This window comes from Dendrobates tinctorius, unplaced genomic scaffold (assembly GCF_039654945.1).
Source record: "Dendrobates tinctorius isolate UK_male_01 unplaced genomic scaffold, ASM3965494v1 ptg000347l, whole genome shotgun sequence".
Taxonomy (NCBI): domain Eukaryota; kingdom Metazoa; phylum Chordata; class Amphibia; order Anura; family Dendrobatidae; genus Dendrobates; species Dendrobates tinctorius.
The window spans coordinates 172,100-190,986 of NW_027362013.1; the positions used below are offsets into that span (position 1 = coordinate 172,100).

The 18,887-nt window shown below is 46.1% G+C and overlaps 1 protein-coding gene across 2 annotated transcripts; it reads right to left on the reverse strand.

Moving 5' to 3' along the window:
• Positions 1 to 1,320: 1,320 nt before the first annotated feature.
• LOC141074991 (mediator of RNA polymerase II transcription subunit 28) lies at positions 1,321 to 16,879 on the reverse strand. Of its 2 annotated transcripts, none has more exons than XM_073562315.1 (4): positions 16,538 to 16,879; positions 10,647 to 10,713; positions 8,349 to 8,461; positions 1,321 to 1,609 (listed from the first exon to the last, which is right to left on the reverse strand). In XM_073562315.1, the coding sequence occupies exons 1-4, from the start codon at positions 16,688 to 16,690 to the stop codon at positions 1,412 to 1,414; spliced, it is 531 nt and encodes a 176-aa protein (XP_073418416.1). In that variant the 5' UTR covers positions 16,691 to 16,879; the 3' UTR covers positions 1,321 to 1,411. The 2 variants fall into 2 exon arrangements, 1 of the variants encoding a protein (XP_073418416.1); XR_012227251.1 differs by lacking the exon at positions 1,321 to 1,609 and adding an exon at positions 13,139 to 13,265 and having other exon boundaries at positions 8,441 to 8,461; positions 16,538 to 16,675.
• Between the last annotated feature and the right edge of the window lie 2,008 nt (positions 16,880 to 18,887).

Here is an 18,887-nt window from a genome sequence, read left to right on the forward strand (position 1 = left end):
CACCTGTCGGTGTTAACTACGGGGATCGTCTGCGCTGCAATTAAGATCGCTCTTCTTCATGTCTCGTGTCAGGAGACCATGTGAGGATTGATATCAGCCCGCCAGTCCCTAAATCTCATTACCCGTGTCTCAATCAGAGATCTGACGGGGAGTAGCGTGGCGGTGGATATACGAATAGTGCCTTCATTAGTCTGAGATAATATTCTACTTGGGATGAAGTCACTGACGTGCATTTCGCCGGGGTGGCCAGCTTTCTCTAAGGGCGGCGCTCATAGCAATACGGCAGTGACAATCATAGATATCTACCGGAGACCTATGGTAGTTATGCCAACCCATCGGTGACCCGCAATCACGTGACGGGGGTCACCGATAGGCGGATTTCCGGCTCGCTTGCCGAAAGTGCGTGTTAAATGCCGCTGTCAAGAGTTTGACAGTGGCATTTAACGGGTTAATAGCCGAGGGTGGATCGCGATTCCAACCGCGGCTGTTCTGGGCACATGTCAGCTGTTCAAAACAGCTGACGTGCTGGAAAAGAAGTGGGCTCACATCAAAAGGAGGTTGTCTGACATTGGCGTATTATTATGCCCAATGTCGGAAAGGGGTTAAGGACCAGGCAGATGTGCGGCAGCTTTGCACAACTCAGAGCCTGTGAGCACAAGCCTGGATTCTAATGCAGAAATTGTGTTCTCTCATTTCCAGATGGACAATTATAAGGATCTGTTGCAACTAAGACCGTTCTTTCTATTTAAACGGTAGCACCCTCTGGTCTGGGTGTCAGCTAATTTGCCAACAGATCACAAGTTGGATTCATTTGATATATGTTCTATAGGAGTGTATAAAATCATGGGTATTCATCGTGTATATAGTCCAGCCTGATGAAGGGGCTAGACCGTCTCCGAAACACGAAGCAACGATGAAAGCTTTTATACAATGACCCCAGTGGTACATCACCTCATCATCCATGGCAGCACTGAACCAAACCCCGATTTTTCTCCCTTCCTTGGATTTCTGCCTGGATGTCAGAGTCCAGCAGGTGGAGCAACAGAAAATCAGAATCGCCTCATTATTCCTCAGCGCTGTGCCTGCTCTGACACAACAGGCTCAGGTAAAAAACAACACAAACTCTGTTTTTTCTTACTACGATCTGCGCAAGGTACGCTTTCCTTTCTCTATCATGTACTCAGATGGACACTTCTATTATTTTTGCACCACCTCAGTTCTCTGCCCGTCATACATGTGACACTTACTGCGCAGGACAGAGTATTTTAGCTTTTTTGAACCTGACACTTGGAAACATTAAGAAACACTGAAATACACCAGTTTATAGAAGCATTTTTTAATTGACTCACCTTTCCAAAATATAGTATAAAAAAAAACAAACAAAAATATTCTTTACAATTTGTCCTTCAGGTCACGTCTGCTTCATTGGCGCAGGGATATTGGCAGAGGCTTGCTCCAGGAATGCCAGAGGCCCTTGTGGCATTTCGCTTGGCTTCTTAGGCGGACCATTAATCTCCTCTAGGACTTGCTGCCAGCTCCGTAGCTTAGCCAGGTGCTTCTGAATGAGCGCTTCCTTCCTCTGCAGCTCGCTCCTCAGTTCTGTCACATCCTATCAGGAGCAAATGTAGAAAAAAAAAAAGGCAATTTATATTGTAGCAAGGGTTTGATGATGGCAAACAGCAAACAATGCTTCCTGGCAGGAGGAGGTTTGCTGTTATGTCTACCAGGGCTGTGGAGTCGGAGTCGTGGTCGGTGCTCATTTTGTTGGAGTCGGTATAAAATGGACCGACTCCGACTCCTAAAATATATAATAAATTGGGTACAGTAGTTCAATGCAGAATGTGCTGAATATTTTTTCATAGGAATTTGGGAAAGTTATGAAATGTCCTATAAATGGCTGTTCTATTCCTGATCTAAGGCTACATTCACACACAGCGTTTTTCCAGCGTTTTTTGAGGATACGTTTTTCAGTTGCAAAAGCAGATCAGCTTCTTAAAAAAACCGCATCACGAGCTCATAGATAATGTTTTCAATAGCAAAAGTAGATTAGAAATCTGCTCTATATATCCATTTATCCATATCACATCTGTACCAAAAAGAATGAACGCTGGATAGCACACAGACTACACTCCTTTTTTTAGCACCAGTCAGGTACATCTCATAGCTGCCCAAAAGGACGCCCAGGACAGGCATTGCTCGTCTTCAGTAACATCAACTGATAGTTGGAATAAATAGACTGCATTCATCACCACATCTTCTTAAGATGCAGGCTTTATTTTCAAGTGTAGGGGTGTGAAGTATGAGGTTCTGCAGCAGCTGAGGTGTGCAGTATGAAATTCTGCGGAACAGTATGAGATTCTGCCTCCCCCCCTAGGTTTGATCCTGGCTACGCCCATAGTGTGAATGAAGCCTGAGGGTCTAGGGTTTCTCTTAGCCGAGATAAGTCATAGTGTGTGTGTTTATTATATATATACACACACACACACACACAGTACAGGCCAAAAGTTTGGACACACCTCAATCAAAGCGTTTTCTTTATTTTCATGACTATGAAAATTGTAGATTCACTCTGAAGGCATCAAAACTATGAATTAACACATGTGGAATTATATAATTAACAAAAGAGTGTGAAACTACTGAAAATACTGTATGTCTTATTTTCTAGGTTCTTCAAAGTAGCCACCTTTTGCTTTGATTTCTGCTTTGCACACTCTTGATGAGCTACAAGAGGTAGTTACTGGAAAAGGTTTTCACTTCCCAGGTGTGCCCTGTCAGGTTTAATAAGTTGGATTTCTTGCCTTATAAATGAGGTTGGGACCATCAGTTGTGTTGTGCAGAAGTCTGGTGGATACACAGCTGATAGTCCTACTGAATAGACTGCTAGAATTTGTATTATGGCAAGAAAAAAGCAGCTAAGTAAAGAAAAAGGAGTGGCCATCATTACTTTAAGAAATGAAGGTTAGCCAGTCCGAAAAATTGGGAAAACTTTGAAAGTGTCCCCAAGTGCATTGGCAAAAACCATTAAGCGCTACAAAGAAACTGGCTCACATGAGGACCGCCCCAGGAAAGGAAGACCAAGAGTCACCCCTGCTGCGGAGGATAAGTTCATCCGAGTCACCAGCCTCAGAAATCGCAGGTTAACAGCAGCTCAGAATAGAGACCAGGTCAATGCCACACAGAGTTCTAGCAGCAGACACATCTCTACAACAATTGTTAAGAGGAGACTTTGTGCAGCAGGCCTTCATGGTAAAATAGCTGCTAGGAAACCACTGCTAAGGACAGGCAACAAGCAGAAGAGACTTGTTTGGGCTAGAGAACACAAGGAATGGACATTAGACCAGTGGAAATCTGTGCTTTGGTCTGATGAGTCCAAATTTGAGATCTTTGGTTCCAACCACCGTGTCTTTGTGCGACGCAGAAAAGGTGAACGGATGGACTCTACATGCCTGGTTCCCACCGTGAAGCATGGAGGAGGAGGTGGTGTGATGGTGTGGGGGTGCTTTGCTGGTGACACTCTTGGGGATTTATTCAAAATTGAAGGCATACTGAACCAGCATGGCTACCACAGCATCTTGCAGCGGCATGCTATTCCATCCAGTTTGTGTTTAGTTGGACCATCATTTATTTTTCAACAGGACAACGGCCTCAAACACACCTCCAGGCTGTGTAAGGGCTATTTGACCAAGAAGGAGAGTGATGGGGTGCTACGCCAGATGACCTGGCCTCCACAGTCACCAGACCTGAACCCAATCGAGATGGTTTGGGGTGAGTGAAGGCAAAAGGGCCTACAAGTGCTAAGCATCTCTGGGAACTCCTTCAAGACTGTTGGAAGACCATTTCTGGTGACTACCACTTGAAGCTCATCAAGAGAATGCCAAGAGTGTGCAAAGCAGTAATCAAAGCAAAAGGTGGCTACTTTGAAGAATCTAGAATATAAGACATATTTTCAGTTCTTTCACACTTTATATAATTCCACATGTGTTAATTCATTGTTTTGATGCCTTCAGAATGAATCTACAATTTTCATAGTCATGAAAAGAAAACTCTGAATGAGGTGGTGTGTCCAAACGTTGGTCTGTACCGTATACATGTACATGTATACAGTGTATTACATATTTACAATTTATTACAGTTTTTTGTGTTCTAAAGTTGTATTCCAATAAATATTATGTTCTAAATATCTTGATTATTGGATCATAGAAATGATTAAATGTCTGATGTTCACATTGTACTACAATAAATTTTTCACTTAAATATAAGCAATATATGTGGGAGTCGGAGTCGTGGAGTCGGTGTAAGGGAAATTGAGGAGTCAGAGTCGCAGGTTTGGCTTACCGACTCCATAGCCCTGATGTCTACTATGGTTATATTTAAAGGGGTTTTCTAGGATCTAAAATACATGGCTACTTTCTTCTAGAAAGTGTCATATCTGTCAGCCAGGAATGTCTGGTACTCCAGCTCAGCTTCGTGGAAATTAACGTGGACAGCTGTTTCTGGAATAAAGCAGCCATGGTTTTCTAATCCTTCTGGACAATCCCTGTAGGATATCTCCATGAATAGCAGATTTGCATTTGATTCTTCTGCATCTTATCAGTATGTAACATGAGCTGTTTTGTTGAGAAATTGAAAAAGATTTCAGACTATGCGTTGCAGAAAGTGAAATCTACAATTCCACAACACGGATTAACGCGTCAATTTCTGCACAAAAATGATCAGCAACGTACAGTTTGGTCCATATATATTTGGACAGAGACAACATTTTTCCAATTTTGGTTCTAGACATTACCACAATGAATTTTAAACACAACAATTCAGCTGCAGTTGAAGTTCAGACTTTCAGCTTTCATTTGAGGGTATCCACATTAAAATTGGATGAAGGGTTTAGGAGTTTCAGCTCCTTAACATGTGCCACCCTGTTTTTAAAGGGACCAAAAGTAATTGGACAATTGACTCCAAGGCTATTTCATGGACATTTGTGGGCAATCCCTTCATTATGTCATTCTCAATTAAGCAGATAAAAGGCCTGGAGTTGATTTGAGGTGTGGTGCTTGCATTTAGGATGTTTTGCTGTGAAGGAAACATGCGTCAAAGGAGCTCTCCATGCAGGTGAAACAAGCCATCCTTAAGCTGCAAAAACAGAAGAAACCCATCCGAGAAATTGCTACAACATTAGGAGTGGCAAAATCTACAGTTTGGTACATCCTGAGAAAGAAAGAAAGCACTGGTGAACTCATCAAAGAAAAAAGACCTGGGCGCCCACGGAAGACAACAGTGGTGGATGATCGCAGAATAGTCTCTATAGTGACGAGAAACCCCTTCACAACAGCCAACCAAGTGACCAACACTCTCCAGGAGGTAGGCGTATCAATATCCAAATCTACCATAAAGAGAAGACTGCATGAAAGTAAATACAGAGGGTTCACTGCACGGTGCAAGCTACTCATAAGCATCAAGGATAAAAAGGCTAGACTGGACTTTGCTAAAAAACATCTAAAAAAGCCAGCACAGTTCTGGAAGAACATTCTTTGGATAGATGAAACCAAGATCAACCTCTACCAGAATGATGGAAAGAGAAAAGTATGGCGAAGGCGTGGTACAGCTCATGATCCAAAGCATACCACATCATCTGTAAAACACGGCGGAGGCAGTGTGATGGCTTGGGCATGCATGGCTGCCAGTGGCACTGGGTCACTAGTGTTTATTGATGATGTGACACAGGACAGAAGCAGCCGAATGAATTCTGAGGTATTCAGAGCCATACTGTGTGCTCAGATCCAGCCAAATGCAGCCAAACTGATTGGTCGTCGTTTCATACTACAGATGGACAATGACCCAAAACATAAAGCCAAAGCAACCCAGGAGTTTATTAAAGCAAAGAAGTGGAATATTCTTGAATGTCCAAGTCAGTCACCTGATCTCAACCCAATTGAGCATGCATTTCACTTGTTAAAGACTAAACTTCAGACAGAAAGGCCCACAAACAAACAGCAACTGAAAACCACCGCAGTGAAGGCCTGGCAGAGCATCAAAAAGGAGGAAACACAGCGTCTGGTGATGTCCATGAGTTCAAGACTTCAGGCAGTCATTGCCATCAAAGGGTTTTCAACCAAGTACTAGAAATGAACATTTTATTTACAATTATTTAATCTGTCCAATTACTTTTCGTCCCTTTAAAAACAGGGTGGCACATGTTAAGGAGCTGAAACTCCTAAACCCTTCATCCAATTTTAATGTGGATACCCTCAAATGAAAGCTGAAAGTCTGAACTTCAACTGCATCTGAATTGTTTTGTTTAAAATTCATTGTGGTAATGTCTAGAACCAAAATTAGAAAAATGTTGTCTCTGTCCAAATATATATGGACCTAACTGTATAAATGAGATTTATCATGTCAGTTAGCTGGTACTGTATTACTTTCTGGATTTCCACATGCAAATCCACACGGGACATCAGCCACAAACATGCAAAGTGTGGACATAACCTTTAGTTCCCCCACAGCGCTCCATCAGCCTTACAATGGATACTATTGCCACCTGAGCGACCATGTTGTCTTACAGTAAGGTCTGTTAGGGTACACAGGTAGATAGATAACCCTCCAGGTAAAGTGATATACGGTTTTATTTCTTGGGCAGGGCTGGATGGGGCCGCACATGTCTTATATAGCGTGTTATGCCTGTAAGGCTAAGTGCACACGTACCGGAACTCTCGCGGAAATTACCGCGAGAATTCCGGAATTCCAGTCCACGGGAAAATCGCATTTTAAATTCCCGCGATTTTCCCGCGGAAAAACTAGCATTTTGCAAGCGTAATTAGCTTGCAAAGTGCTAGCGTTCTCCAAGCGATCTGTAGCATCGCTTGGAGAACTGATTGACAGGTTGGGCACACTCATCAAACATAGTGTTTGACAAGTGTGACCAACTTTTTACTACTGAGGCCGCCTATGCAGCATCAGTAGTAAAAGATAAAATGTAAAAAAAAAAAATAAAAAATGGTGTTATTCTTACCCTCCGACGTCCCGCGCATCCGTTGCCAGTAATCCTTTGCGAAAATGCCCGCGATGACGTCAGTTCTCGCGGGATCGTGACGTCTCGCGGTTATTCGCGATGACGTCGCGCGAATGACAGCGAGACTTCGCGATCCCGCGAGAGCGGACGCCATCGTGGGCATTTTCGCAAAGGATTACTGGGAACGAGAGCGTGAAGAGAAGCGGGAAGACTGCGCGGGACGCCGGAAGGTAAGAATAACAATATTTTTTATTTTTAAATTCTATTTTTTACAGGACAGTCTCCTCTACTCTGGACCGTGGGTACCATCCGCAAATGCTCTGCTTACTTTCCGCATGGTGTGCACAGCCACATGCGGAAAGTAAACGGAACAATGCATTCCTATGGGTGCGGGATCGCCGCGATTCCGCAAATTAATGAGCATGCTGCGGTTTTTACCACGAAGCGATTACGCCGCGGTAAAAACCACAGCATTAGTACAGCATTGCGGAATCCCATAGGAATGCATGGGATGCTTATTTTTCGCGTTTTCGCGGCAAAATCGAGCGGTTAAAACCGCCGCGGAAACGCGAAAACAACGCCACGTGTGAACTCAGACTTAGTGGCACAACTCCCTTATTGCAGCCCTGTACATACAAGTGTGGCGGTGAATGGGGCTGCAGCTTTGGCCCTTTCATAGCACTAATCAGTACGGGCCCTAAGGACAGGTCATGAATGTTTAAAGGGAATCTGTCAGCAGAGAATTACTATTCTGATGTGGCAAACAGTCCCGTGCAGATTCCCACCTGCTTGTTTTCCCCCATCTTCACCCCCTCTATTTTGATTGACAGCTCTGGCTTTATAAAGTCAGTAAAAGGGCGCTGATAAAAGTGAAAACAAGTATGTGAAAAGGTGCACTGAACTGTTTGGCCACACCAATGGTGCACCAAGCGCCTGTTCATGGTTGGAACAGCCTTCAGCGCCAACAGTCTCTTTTTGAGCAATCATTCAGATGGCAGACATTCCAGCCGCCTCTCTCATACACAAGAGGCGCGCGTCCCGCGTTTTCTATGAGGGAGCCATCGCCTGGCACGTCTGGCTGCAGATTATCTCAGGGAGACAATGCGATCGGCAGGCCAAAAATCAGACCTTCCATTTCATTATGCCCCCCCAACAAACTGTCAGAGGAATTCCAGACACAGACTGTGGGACAATCCTGGAGATATCAGTGGGCTCAGCTGACATTAATCAAATGTGTATGGGGTTTAAGTCCTGGAGACCTCTTTGAGATAAGCCAGTTTGCTATGGAGACATCATCCTTAGGAGTAGTGAGGAGATGACATGGTCCTCACAGTAGGATATTCACCTCCTTAATAACCTGCTCCGGCTTCTGGACAGACAGCTGTAATCTCTTCTGTAGGAAGAAACATTCTGTTTGTCTGGCCACATCCAGGAACTTCTGAATACACTGTTCAACACCTGAGGAGGAGAGAAGAAGACCGGGAACGTTTCAGACTGGTGCTACCACATAACAGACACAGCATGGACCCCTGGGCTGGGGCTGTAGACAGACATTTGCAGTAAAGCGCTTTCAAAACATTTCAGCAGTAAGGGGACCGTCTGCTACGTCTCTGTGCCTATCTGGAATAACGGACACTTTCAGAAAAAAAAAAAAGTATAAATGGAGCTCACATGAGTTTATGGTGATTTATCTAAATTCTCTCACAAATGCAGTCACATTTCCACGCTCCTGGCATTTATTCCCTCCTTGTATTGCGTCCAGTACGCTGTAATCTCCCCACCATCGAGTACAGGCCGTCACACATCATAAACCTCTCATTTCCACTGATCCCACATCTCTCCTCAGCCTCCATGTCTCTTAATGGATTGTGTTTCTCAAGCTGGGCAGCAGACTGAACAGTTTCAGTACCGGAGCTGTGTTATGTGAGTAATTACTTTTTAACTATAAGAAATGTCTGTGTGGTGGAAGAGGAATCATTGGATCTGTAGTTCTTCACATACAGTGAGGGAAAAAAAGTATTTAGTCAGCCACCAATTGTGCAAGTTCTCCCACTTAAAAAGATGAGAGAGGCCTGTAATTGACATCATAGGTAGACCACAACTATGAGAGTCAAAATGAGAAAACAAATCCAATTACGATTTCAGTAAGTCTTCACAAGGTTGGCGACACTGTTGGTGGTATGTTGGCCCATTCCTCCATGCAGATCTCCTCTAGAGCAGTGATGTTTTGGGCCTGTTGCTTGGCAACACAGACTTTCAAATCCCTCCAAAAGTTTTCTATGAGGTTGAGACCTGGATACTGACTAGGCCACTCCAGGACCTTCATGTGCTTCTTACGAAGCCACACCTTCGTTGCCCTGGTGGTGTGTGTTGGGATCATTATGCTGAAAGACCCATCCACGTTTCATCTGCAATGCCCTTGCTGATGGTAGGAGATTTGCACTCAAAGTCTCACGATACATGGGCCCCATTCATTCTTTCGTGTACACGGATCAGTCGTCCTGGTCCCTTGGCAGAGAAACAGCCCCAAAGCATGATGTTGCCATCCCCATGCTTCACAGTAGGTATGGTGTTCTTAGAATGCGGAGTTGCATACAGTCTCCTCCAAACACGACTAGTTTTGTTTCTACCAAACAGTTCTACTTTGGTTTCATCAGACCATATGACATTCTCCCAATACTCTTCTGGATAAACCAAATGCTCTTTAACAAACTTCAGACGGCCCCGGACATGTACTGGCTTAAGCAGGGGGACACGTCTGGCACTGGAGGATCTCAGTCCCTGGCGGTATAGTGTGTTACTGAAAGTAGCCTTTGTTAAGGCAGTCCCATTTCTATGCAGGTCATTCACTAGGTCCCCCCTTGTGGTTCTGGGATTTTTGCTCACCGTTCTTGTGATCATTTTGACCCCATGGTGTGACATCTTGCGTGGAGCCCCAGATCGAGGGAGATCATCAGTGGTCTTTTATGACTTCCATTTTCTTATTATTGCTCCCACAGTTAATTTCATCACACCAAGCTGCTTGCCTATTGCAGATTCAGTCTTCCCAGCCTGGTGCAGGGCTACAATTGTGTTTCTGGTGTCCTTCGACAGCTCTTTGGTCTTCACCATAGTGGAGTTTGGAGTGTGACTGTTTGAGGTTGTGGACAGGTGACTTTTATACTGATAAGTTCAAACAGGTGCCATTACTACAGGTAATGAGTTGAGGACAGAGGAGCCTCTTAAAGAAGAAGTTACAGGTCTATGAGAGCCAGAAATCTTGCATGTTTTTAGATGACCAAATACTTATTTTCCTCCTTAATTTGAAAAATAATTCTTGCCAAATCAGACAAAGTGATTTTCTGGATTTGTTTTCTCATTTTGACTCTCATAGTTGTGGTCTACCTATTATGTCAATTACAGGCCTCTCATCATTTTAAGTGGGAGAACTTGAACAATTGGTGGCTGACTAAATACTTTTTTCCCCACTATGTAATTTAGACAACAAAAGCCAAAGCAGCATCAAAAAGGTAATAATGAGTAATAACGACCTCTGAGCCATGGTGCCATCACCTGGTTTGTATGGAGAGCTATTTGGATAAATTTGGTAAAAGAAGTAAAATCCCTATAAACGACAGAGACTCAGCATCTCGGCGTATGTTACCTGTGCGGATCTCCTCCTGGTCTGTGCCGTTCACATAGTCCTGGCTCACGAGAGAAGCAAAGCAAGCCTGTAATAGAGAGGAAAACGAATTACATCTACAATGGATTATACCATTTCTGAGGCGGCCATGTTACAGCATTGCCCCGACTAGAAGTCCTTCTCTGTGGAGCAAGTGTGAGTGACAGCTGCCATCTCCAACAAGCTGCGGAAAACCATGAAACTGACAGTGGGCAGGAACATGGCTGCCCTGCAAGCACCCAGAAGAGGACGGGACATGTCTGATCTCCATGCACGGCCGGGCAGTCAGGGAAGGATTGGGGTGAAACACACCTAAAGTAGAAACATTGTAGTAAGGGATGCTGTGTATAGCTCAGGGCGCACAGACCAGACGTTGTCCCAATGCGCCGAGTACTGGAAACACTAACAATTTCTTCCGTATTTCAGTGATTTCCAGCTGTTACAAAACTACAACTCCCAGCACGCCCTAACACATTATTAATATACATTTATATAGCACCATTTATTCCAAGGCACTTTACATGTGAAATGAGAAATATAGACAAGTATAATAAACATTTGTAAGACAAGGGACACACAAGTACATAAGGAGAGGGGACCCTGCCCGCGATGGCTCACAGTCTACAGGGATGGGTGAGGATACAGTAGGAGAGGGTAGAGCAGGTCGTGCTGGTTGTGTGTCGGAACAGGTGGATCTTCAGGTTCTTCTTGAAGGTTTCCGTTGTTGGTGAGAGTCTGATGTGTTGCGGCAGAGCGTTACAGAGTATGGGGGAAGCACAGGAGAAGTCTTGTATGTGGTTGTGGTGGGAAAGAGATACGGGGGGAGTAGAGGAGGAGATCTTGAGATGATCGAAGGTTGCGTGCGATTAGGTACCGGGAGACCATGTGACAGATGTATGGGGGAGACAGGTTGTGGGTGGCTTTGTATGTTATGGTTAGGGTTTTGAACTGGAGCCTCTGGGCAATAGGAAGCTATTGAAGGGCCTGGCATAGGGGGGAGGCTGGGGAATAACGGGGAGACAGGTGGATTAGTCGGGCAGCAGAGTGCAGGATGGATTGGAGTGGTGCCAGAGTGCTGGAGGGGAGGCCAGAGAGTAGGGGGTTGCAGTAGTCGAGGCAGGAGATAAGGGCATGCACTAGTGTTTTTGTGGTTTCATGGTTGAGGAATGCGCGGATCCGGGAAATAATTGAGTTTGAGGCGGCATGAGGAGGTAAGGGCTTAGATATGTGGTTTGAAAGAGAGGGCAGAGTTGAGGAAGACCCCAAGGCACAGAGCATGCGGGACTGGGGAAAGCGAGCAGCCATTGACAATGATGGATAGGTCTGGTGTAGGAGTAGAGTGAGATGGGGGAAAGATGATGAATTCTGTTTTGTCCATGTTCACTTTGAGAAAGCGAGCAGAAAAGAAGGCTGAAACAGCAGACAGACATTGTGGGATTTTGGTCAGTAAGTAGGTGAGGTCAGGTCAGGTCCAGATAGGTAGATCTGCGTGTCATTGGCGTACAGGTGATACTGCAAACCGTGGGATTCTATGAGCTGTCCCAGGCTGAAGGTGTAGATGGAGAAGAGTAGGGGTCCTAGAACTGAGCCTTGAACACCGACAGGGGGCGCGGTGAGGAGGTGGTGTGTGAGAGGGAGACACTAAATGTTCGGTCTGTTAGGTATGATGAGATCCAGGATAGGGCCAAGCCTGTGATGCCAAGAGATGAGAGAATTTGTAGCAGGAGAGAGTGGTCCACGGTGTCAAAGGAGAAAGACAGGTCCGGGAGAAGGAGGACAGAGTAGTGTCGCTTGCTCTTGGCGGTTAGTAGGTCCTTGGTGACTTTAGTTAGGGCAGTTTCAGTTGAGTGATGTGGTCGGAAGCCAGATTGTAACCGATCACATAGGGAACAGGAGGAGAGGTGGGAGGACAGTTCAAGATATACATGCTGTTCCAGTAGTTTTGAGGCATAAGGGAGAAGAGATATCGGGCGATAGTTAGACACAGAGGATGGGTCGAGGGAGGGCTTTTTGAGGATGGGTGTGATTGAGGCATGTTTAAAGGATAATAATCTTTATTTTTATATAGCGCTAACATATTACGCAGCGCTTTACAGTTTGTACACATTAAGAGGGAAAGACACCATTTGTAAGTGAAAGGTTGAAGAGGTGTGTTAGAGTTGGGATGAAGACTGTGGCAAGGTTAGGGATGAGGTGGGACGGGAGTGGGTCAAGCGTACAAGTGGTGAGGTGTGATCTTGACCAGGGGCGGACACTGACAGCTTGGGGCCCCTGTGCAAGAAATGTGTCTGGGCCCCCCTCCTTTTATGGCGTCAAAGCTACGTGTGTATATAGCCACACACACATACATGTATATATATTACATAATCTCCTTTATTATGTATATTGCTGTCCCTTACAGTGTGCCCTCTCGTTATGTACAGTACGGTCCCTTGCATTTTGAATTATATAGAGCCCTGTTTTTTATTACTTACCGTCCTGTCTTGTTAGCTGTATAATGCAATGATGGCTGATGGAGCATGGGAAAGCTTCTTTTCTAATGGAGGAGCTGATGGACTGGTAGCCTGGTCACCGGCTCCTCGATCAGCAGTCATTTTATATCTAAAAAGAGAGGGGACTATGTAATAAAAGAGGGCAAGAATACACTATGTAAGAGACAGCACTGTACATAACAGCAGAGGAAGGTATATAATAAGGGACGGCACCATATATAACTAGAGAGGATGGTACGTAATAAGGGACGGTGTTATACATAATAAAAGAGGAAACTATGTAACTAAGGATGATGTTATACAGAATTAGTGAGTACACTATATAATTAGGGACTGTGTTAGACATAGTAAGTAATAATAATAATGTCTTCCTCCACCTCCCCCTGTTCCTAAGGCAATTATAAGTCCCCCTTCCTCCCATCCCAATCCCCCACACGCCTCATTGTTCTCCTCCCCTCACATCTCATTATTGTCCTCTCCCCCAAGCCATCATTGCCCTCTTCACCACCTCCATCATTTTCTTCTCCCCCACCACTATTTTGGCTTTCTCCCCCACCACTCCCATCATTGCCCATTCCACCACCTCCACCTCCCCCATTCATTGCCCTTTCCACCACCATCATTGCATTCTCCCCCACCACCCCATCATCATTTCATTTTTCCCCACCATCCCATAATTGCCCTCTCCCCATCACGGCCTTCTCCCCATCACCCCATCATATCATTGCCCCTCGGGCCCGGAGAAACCGGCCAAATTGCCCTCCTCATTAGCCGCCTTGCAGGGCCCCCTGGAGGCTCTGGGCCCCTGTGCAGTTGCACAGGTTGAACCGGCGGTATGTCCGCCCATGATTTTGACAGGAGGGTGGAGAGCTGATCTTCACATGCAGAGAGTTGTGATTTCCTAACAGGTTAGACACCATAGATGTAAATTGGCTGCACTTACATGTAAGTGCCCTGTTTCTCCTCCTGGAGAGCGACATGCCAGGGTAAGGAGGCTTATAGGCCATACAATGCTCCTCTGGGAAATTAAATATGCAAATTGTCTCTTCAGAGAGTAAGAGGACTTGAACTCTAGCGCCATCTACTGGAAGTAGCGATCCTAAAATTAAGTATCGACCCTTTAACGAGCCTTGCCATATGACTTTGGATAAAAGTCAAACCAAAATCTCAACTTGCAGACGTGTTTTGAGATATTACCCCTCCTCAGTGCAAAGCATGAGATCTAATTTTGCTGTATGGAGAGGCCTCTGACTGAGGTCTAAAGGGTGGCATCTCTCTTTGTGGAGAGTGACATACCTCCCAGGAGCATTGTATGGCCTTTAAGTCTCCTTACACTGGCATTCTAGACATGTCACTCTAAACATGGAGATTGTTACCCCGTAGACCCAAGTCAGATGCCTCTCATACACCAAATCAGATCTCATGCTTTGCACTGAGGAGGAGTTACACCTTCCAAACATGTGTCAGCAAACAGATTCTGGTTTGGCTTTTATCCTAAGTCAGTAACCGATCTCAGACTGCGCCAACTTGTGTGATGGAAAAAGTCTCTGTGTGGCCGCACCCAGCATCACCCTAACAAACCACTGGAAACCATTAGGACACGTTCACACAATACTTTCTTGAGTGGAAACAAGTCCAACAACTATGTTTTCAGAGAAATCTGATTTCTTCTCCTCCTGGACTGATCACTTTAAAAATAATCAATTCTTGGTTAACATCGGAATTCATTGTTACATTAATGAGACGGAAGACAGTTGGTGCCGATAAGATTCTATGTAGATGAGGGAGGAGGAGCTAAAGGCAGAGCTCCTCCCCCCTCCTCTCTACAGTGAACTGTCTTCTCCTGTCTCAGTAATGGGATTTTGAGAATAAGAAAGAAGCAGATTTCTCTGATGTATTACAACGTGTCTAATCTTCATGTGTCCTATCAATTCATGACATAGAAATGAAAACAGCAGCTACTCTAAAAGGAAAACCCTCATCATATGAACAGCACAGAGGATTTCCCATAGAAATGAATAGGAAGTTTTCCAATTGTTTTTCACTCAGTGTGAACATACCTTAGGGTGCCTTCACATTGCGTCTATCCCCCCGGTCAGCAGCGCTGTCGATGGTTACTTCACCGTCCCCCACAAAACAGGATTCGGACATATTCGCCAACAGGGCCATAGACTACAATGGTGCTGACAGAGCGAGCATGGGCTCGAACGTCCATCATTTTCGGGCGTGTACACCTACTAGACACAGTCTCCTCTGTCCGAGCGGCCGCCTCCAGTAGTCACATACACCTGAAAATGACGCACGTCAGAGCCCACGCTCGCCCTGTCACCACCATTATAGTCTATGGCCCCGTCAGCTCATGCGTCCGAAACCCGTTTTTCGGGGAGGTTCGGACATAAGCCCCAACAGGGACAAGGAACGGTGACAGAGCGAAATGTGAGCACACCCTTAGAACAGAGGGAATGCTGGTTATTGTGGTGCATAGACCCCGGTGTTCCCGACATGGCGGCCTGCAGACCCCTCCATCTAACTCCCCGGTAATACACCGGAGCCGCCGTTACAGAAGTCAGCGGGGTCTGCCATAGAGGAGGCAAAATACAAATCATCTCTTCCCTCAGACCAAGATGTTAGGTATACAGCTCCAGAGCCAGGGGGGGGGGGGCTGCAGTGCTCCAGAGCTGGGGGGGGGGGCTGCAGTGCTCCAGAGCTGGGGGGGGGGGGGGGGGAGGCTGCAGTGCTCCAGAGCCGGGGGGGGCTGCAGTGCTCCAGAGCTGGGGGGGGGGGGCTGCGGTGCTCCAGAGCTGGGGGGGGGGGGGGGGGGGCTGCAGTGCTCCAGAGCTGCGGGGGGGGGGGGGGGGCTGTAGTGATCCAGAGCTGCTGGGGGGGGGGGGGCTGCAGTGCTCCAGAGCTGTTGGGGGGGGGGGGGGGCTGCAGTGCTCCAGAGCTGCTGTGGGGGGGCTGCAGTGCTCCAGAGCTCGGGGGGGGGGGGGGGCTGTAGTGATCCAGAGCTGTTGGGGGGGGGGGTGCTGCAGTGCTCCAGAGCTGCTGTGGGGGGGCTGTAGTGCTCCAGAGCTGCTGGGGGGGGGGGGGGGGGGCTGCAGTGCTCCAGAGCTGCTGTGGGGGGGGCTGCAGTGCTCCAGAGCTGCTGTGGGGGGGGCTGCAGTGCTCCAGAGCTGGGGGAGAGAAGCACCAGTGTCCTGTGTGCATGCTGGGACTTGTAGTGAGGCTGCAGACTACTAATATACACCTGTCCCTCCTCCATCATCTGCAGTGCAGACTGTGCAGCTGCTGTGGAACTACAACTCCCAGCATGTTGACGTCATCAGGGAATGCTGGGAGTTGTAGTCGGACGGCCCCAGTTTCCAGTCTGCACGTTCCTACCTCGAACGAGGACTCCAGCTCGTCCACCAGGGTGCTGTTGGTGTTCTTCGCCCCGGGAGGAGTGGACATCAGGCCAGGCCCTGCTCCAGGCTGCATGGGCGGCGGAGGCCCGGGAGGCTGCCCGGAGAACATCCCGCTGAGAGAAGACGCCATGAGACAGAAGAACAGAACAGGGCTACTGACGTCACCGGACGTCTTCCTGCACAACCACTACTGGCATGCGCCCTACGCCGCCATCATTGATTTGGTAACTGATTTTTTTTAATGCTTTATTTTCGGAAGAGAATGTGCTTCCCAACAACAAAGTATGTCCGGAGCTGGGAATCGCCACACAGCGGCAAAGCGTGGAATAACAGCTACAGCCGTGTTTTTTTTCTAGCCACCAGATGGCGCCATAGCACAGGGAAACGAGAGCAGGGCCCGAGCGGCTCAGACTGGTGGGGAGTCATGGATACAGGGCTGGACCGTCCCGGCCTGCACTTGTGCGCATGAGCAGAAGATGACAGTCACTGCTCTACAGTCATAGATGTAACAGCCAGAACTTTTTTCCTTTCCTTTTTTTTAGGGGTCAAAGAACCAGACTGGAGTCTATATTCTACAGTTGTGATAAGATACATATCACGTCGCCATTTTCCTGTAGAGTTCTCATTTTTCGGGGGCTGAGGGTTATTCTTTGCCCCCAGGGGTTTTTATTGATGCCACTTTCCGATGTTGCAGCGACCAAAAAACCCCATAATCCTGGCGGTTTGGTTCTTATCTCGTTCCGCTGCTTTCTGAGCGGATTAGTTTCTATTTTCATACATCGTATTTTTACGAATTATTATTATTTATATAGCACCATTGGTTCCATGGTGCTGTGCATGAGAAGGGCTGACATACAGATCACAGATGTCACTGACAGTAACAATGACGGACTGATCCAGAGGGAATGCAGCAATAGGGAGAAGTGGGGAGATCCGAACTTCTGTGGTTCCCCCATATTTTTACCCCCAAGGGTGGTTTGCTCGTTCATGACCGGCCAATATTTACAATTCTGACCACTGTCCCTTTATGAGGCCATAACTCTGGAACGCTTCCATGGATCCCGGTGATTCTGACATTGTTTTCTCGTGACATATTGTACTTCATGTCAGTGGTAAAATTTCATTCATATAACTTGTATTTATTTGTGAAAAAAACAGAAATTTGGCAAAAATTTTGAAAATTTCACAATTTTCCAACTTTGAATTTTTATGCCCTTAAATCACAGAGACACAGCACACAAAAAACTTACTAAGTAACATTTCCCACGTGTTTACTTTACATCAGCACAATTTGGGAGCAGCAAATTTTTTTTGTTAGGAAGTTATAAGGGTTAAAAATTGACCAGCGATTTCTCCTTTTTACAACACCATTTTATTTTTACGGACCATATCACATATGAAGCCACTTTGAGGGGTCTATATGATAGAAAATACCCAAAAGTGACACCGTTCTAAAAACTGCACCCCTCACAGTGCTCAAAACCACATTCAAGAAGTTTATTAACCCTTTAGGTGCTTCACAGGAAGTTTTGGAATGTTCAAAAAAATGAACATTTAAATTTTTTCACAAAAAAATTACTTCAAATCCAATTTTTTTTTTTTTACCAACGGTAAGACGAGAAACTGGACCCCAAAATGTGTTGTGCAATTTGTCCTGAGTACGGTGATACCTCATATGTGGGGGGGAACCACTGTTTTGGCGCATGGCAGAGCTCGGAAGGGAAGGAGCGCCGTTTTAGGCCATGTGCACACGGTGCGGATTCTGCTGCGGATCCGCAGCGTTTCTGGTCCTGTTGGTCCGCAGCAGATTTAGCTGCGTTGTACAGTACCATTGCTTTCAATGGTAAACAGGAAACCGCTGTGCACATGCTGCGGATTTTTCCGCGCGGTTTTGCTGCAGTTTACAATCCGCAGCATGTCAATTCTTTTCATCCATTATGAGGTGTAAAACCGCAGATAAACCACAGGACTTTAATCCTGCAGATTTATCTGCAGTTTTCACTACAAAATCCGCAGAGGCAAAAAACTCCGTGTGCACATAGTCTTACTTTTCAATGCAAAGTTGGCTGGAATAGAGATCGGACGCCATGTCACGTTTAGAGAGCCCCTAATGTGCCTAAAGAGTGGAAACCCCCACAAGTGACCCCATTTTGGAAACTAGACCCCTTACGGAACTTATCTAGATGTGGGGTGAGCACTCTGAACCCCCAAGTGCTTCACACACATTTATAACGTAGAGCCATAAAAATGTAAAAATCATTTTTTCCACAAAAATGATCTTTTCGACCCCAATTTTTTATTTTCCCAAGGGTAACAGAAGAATTTGG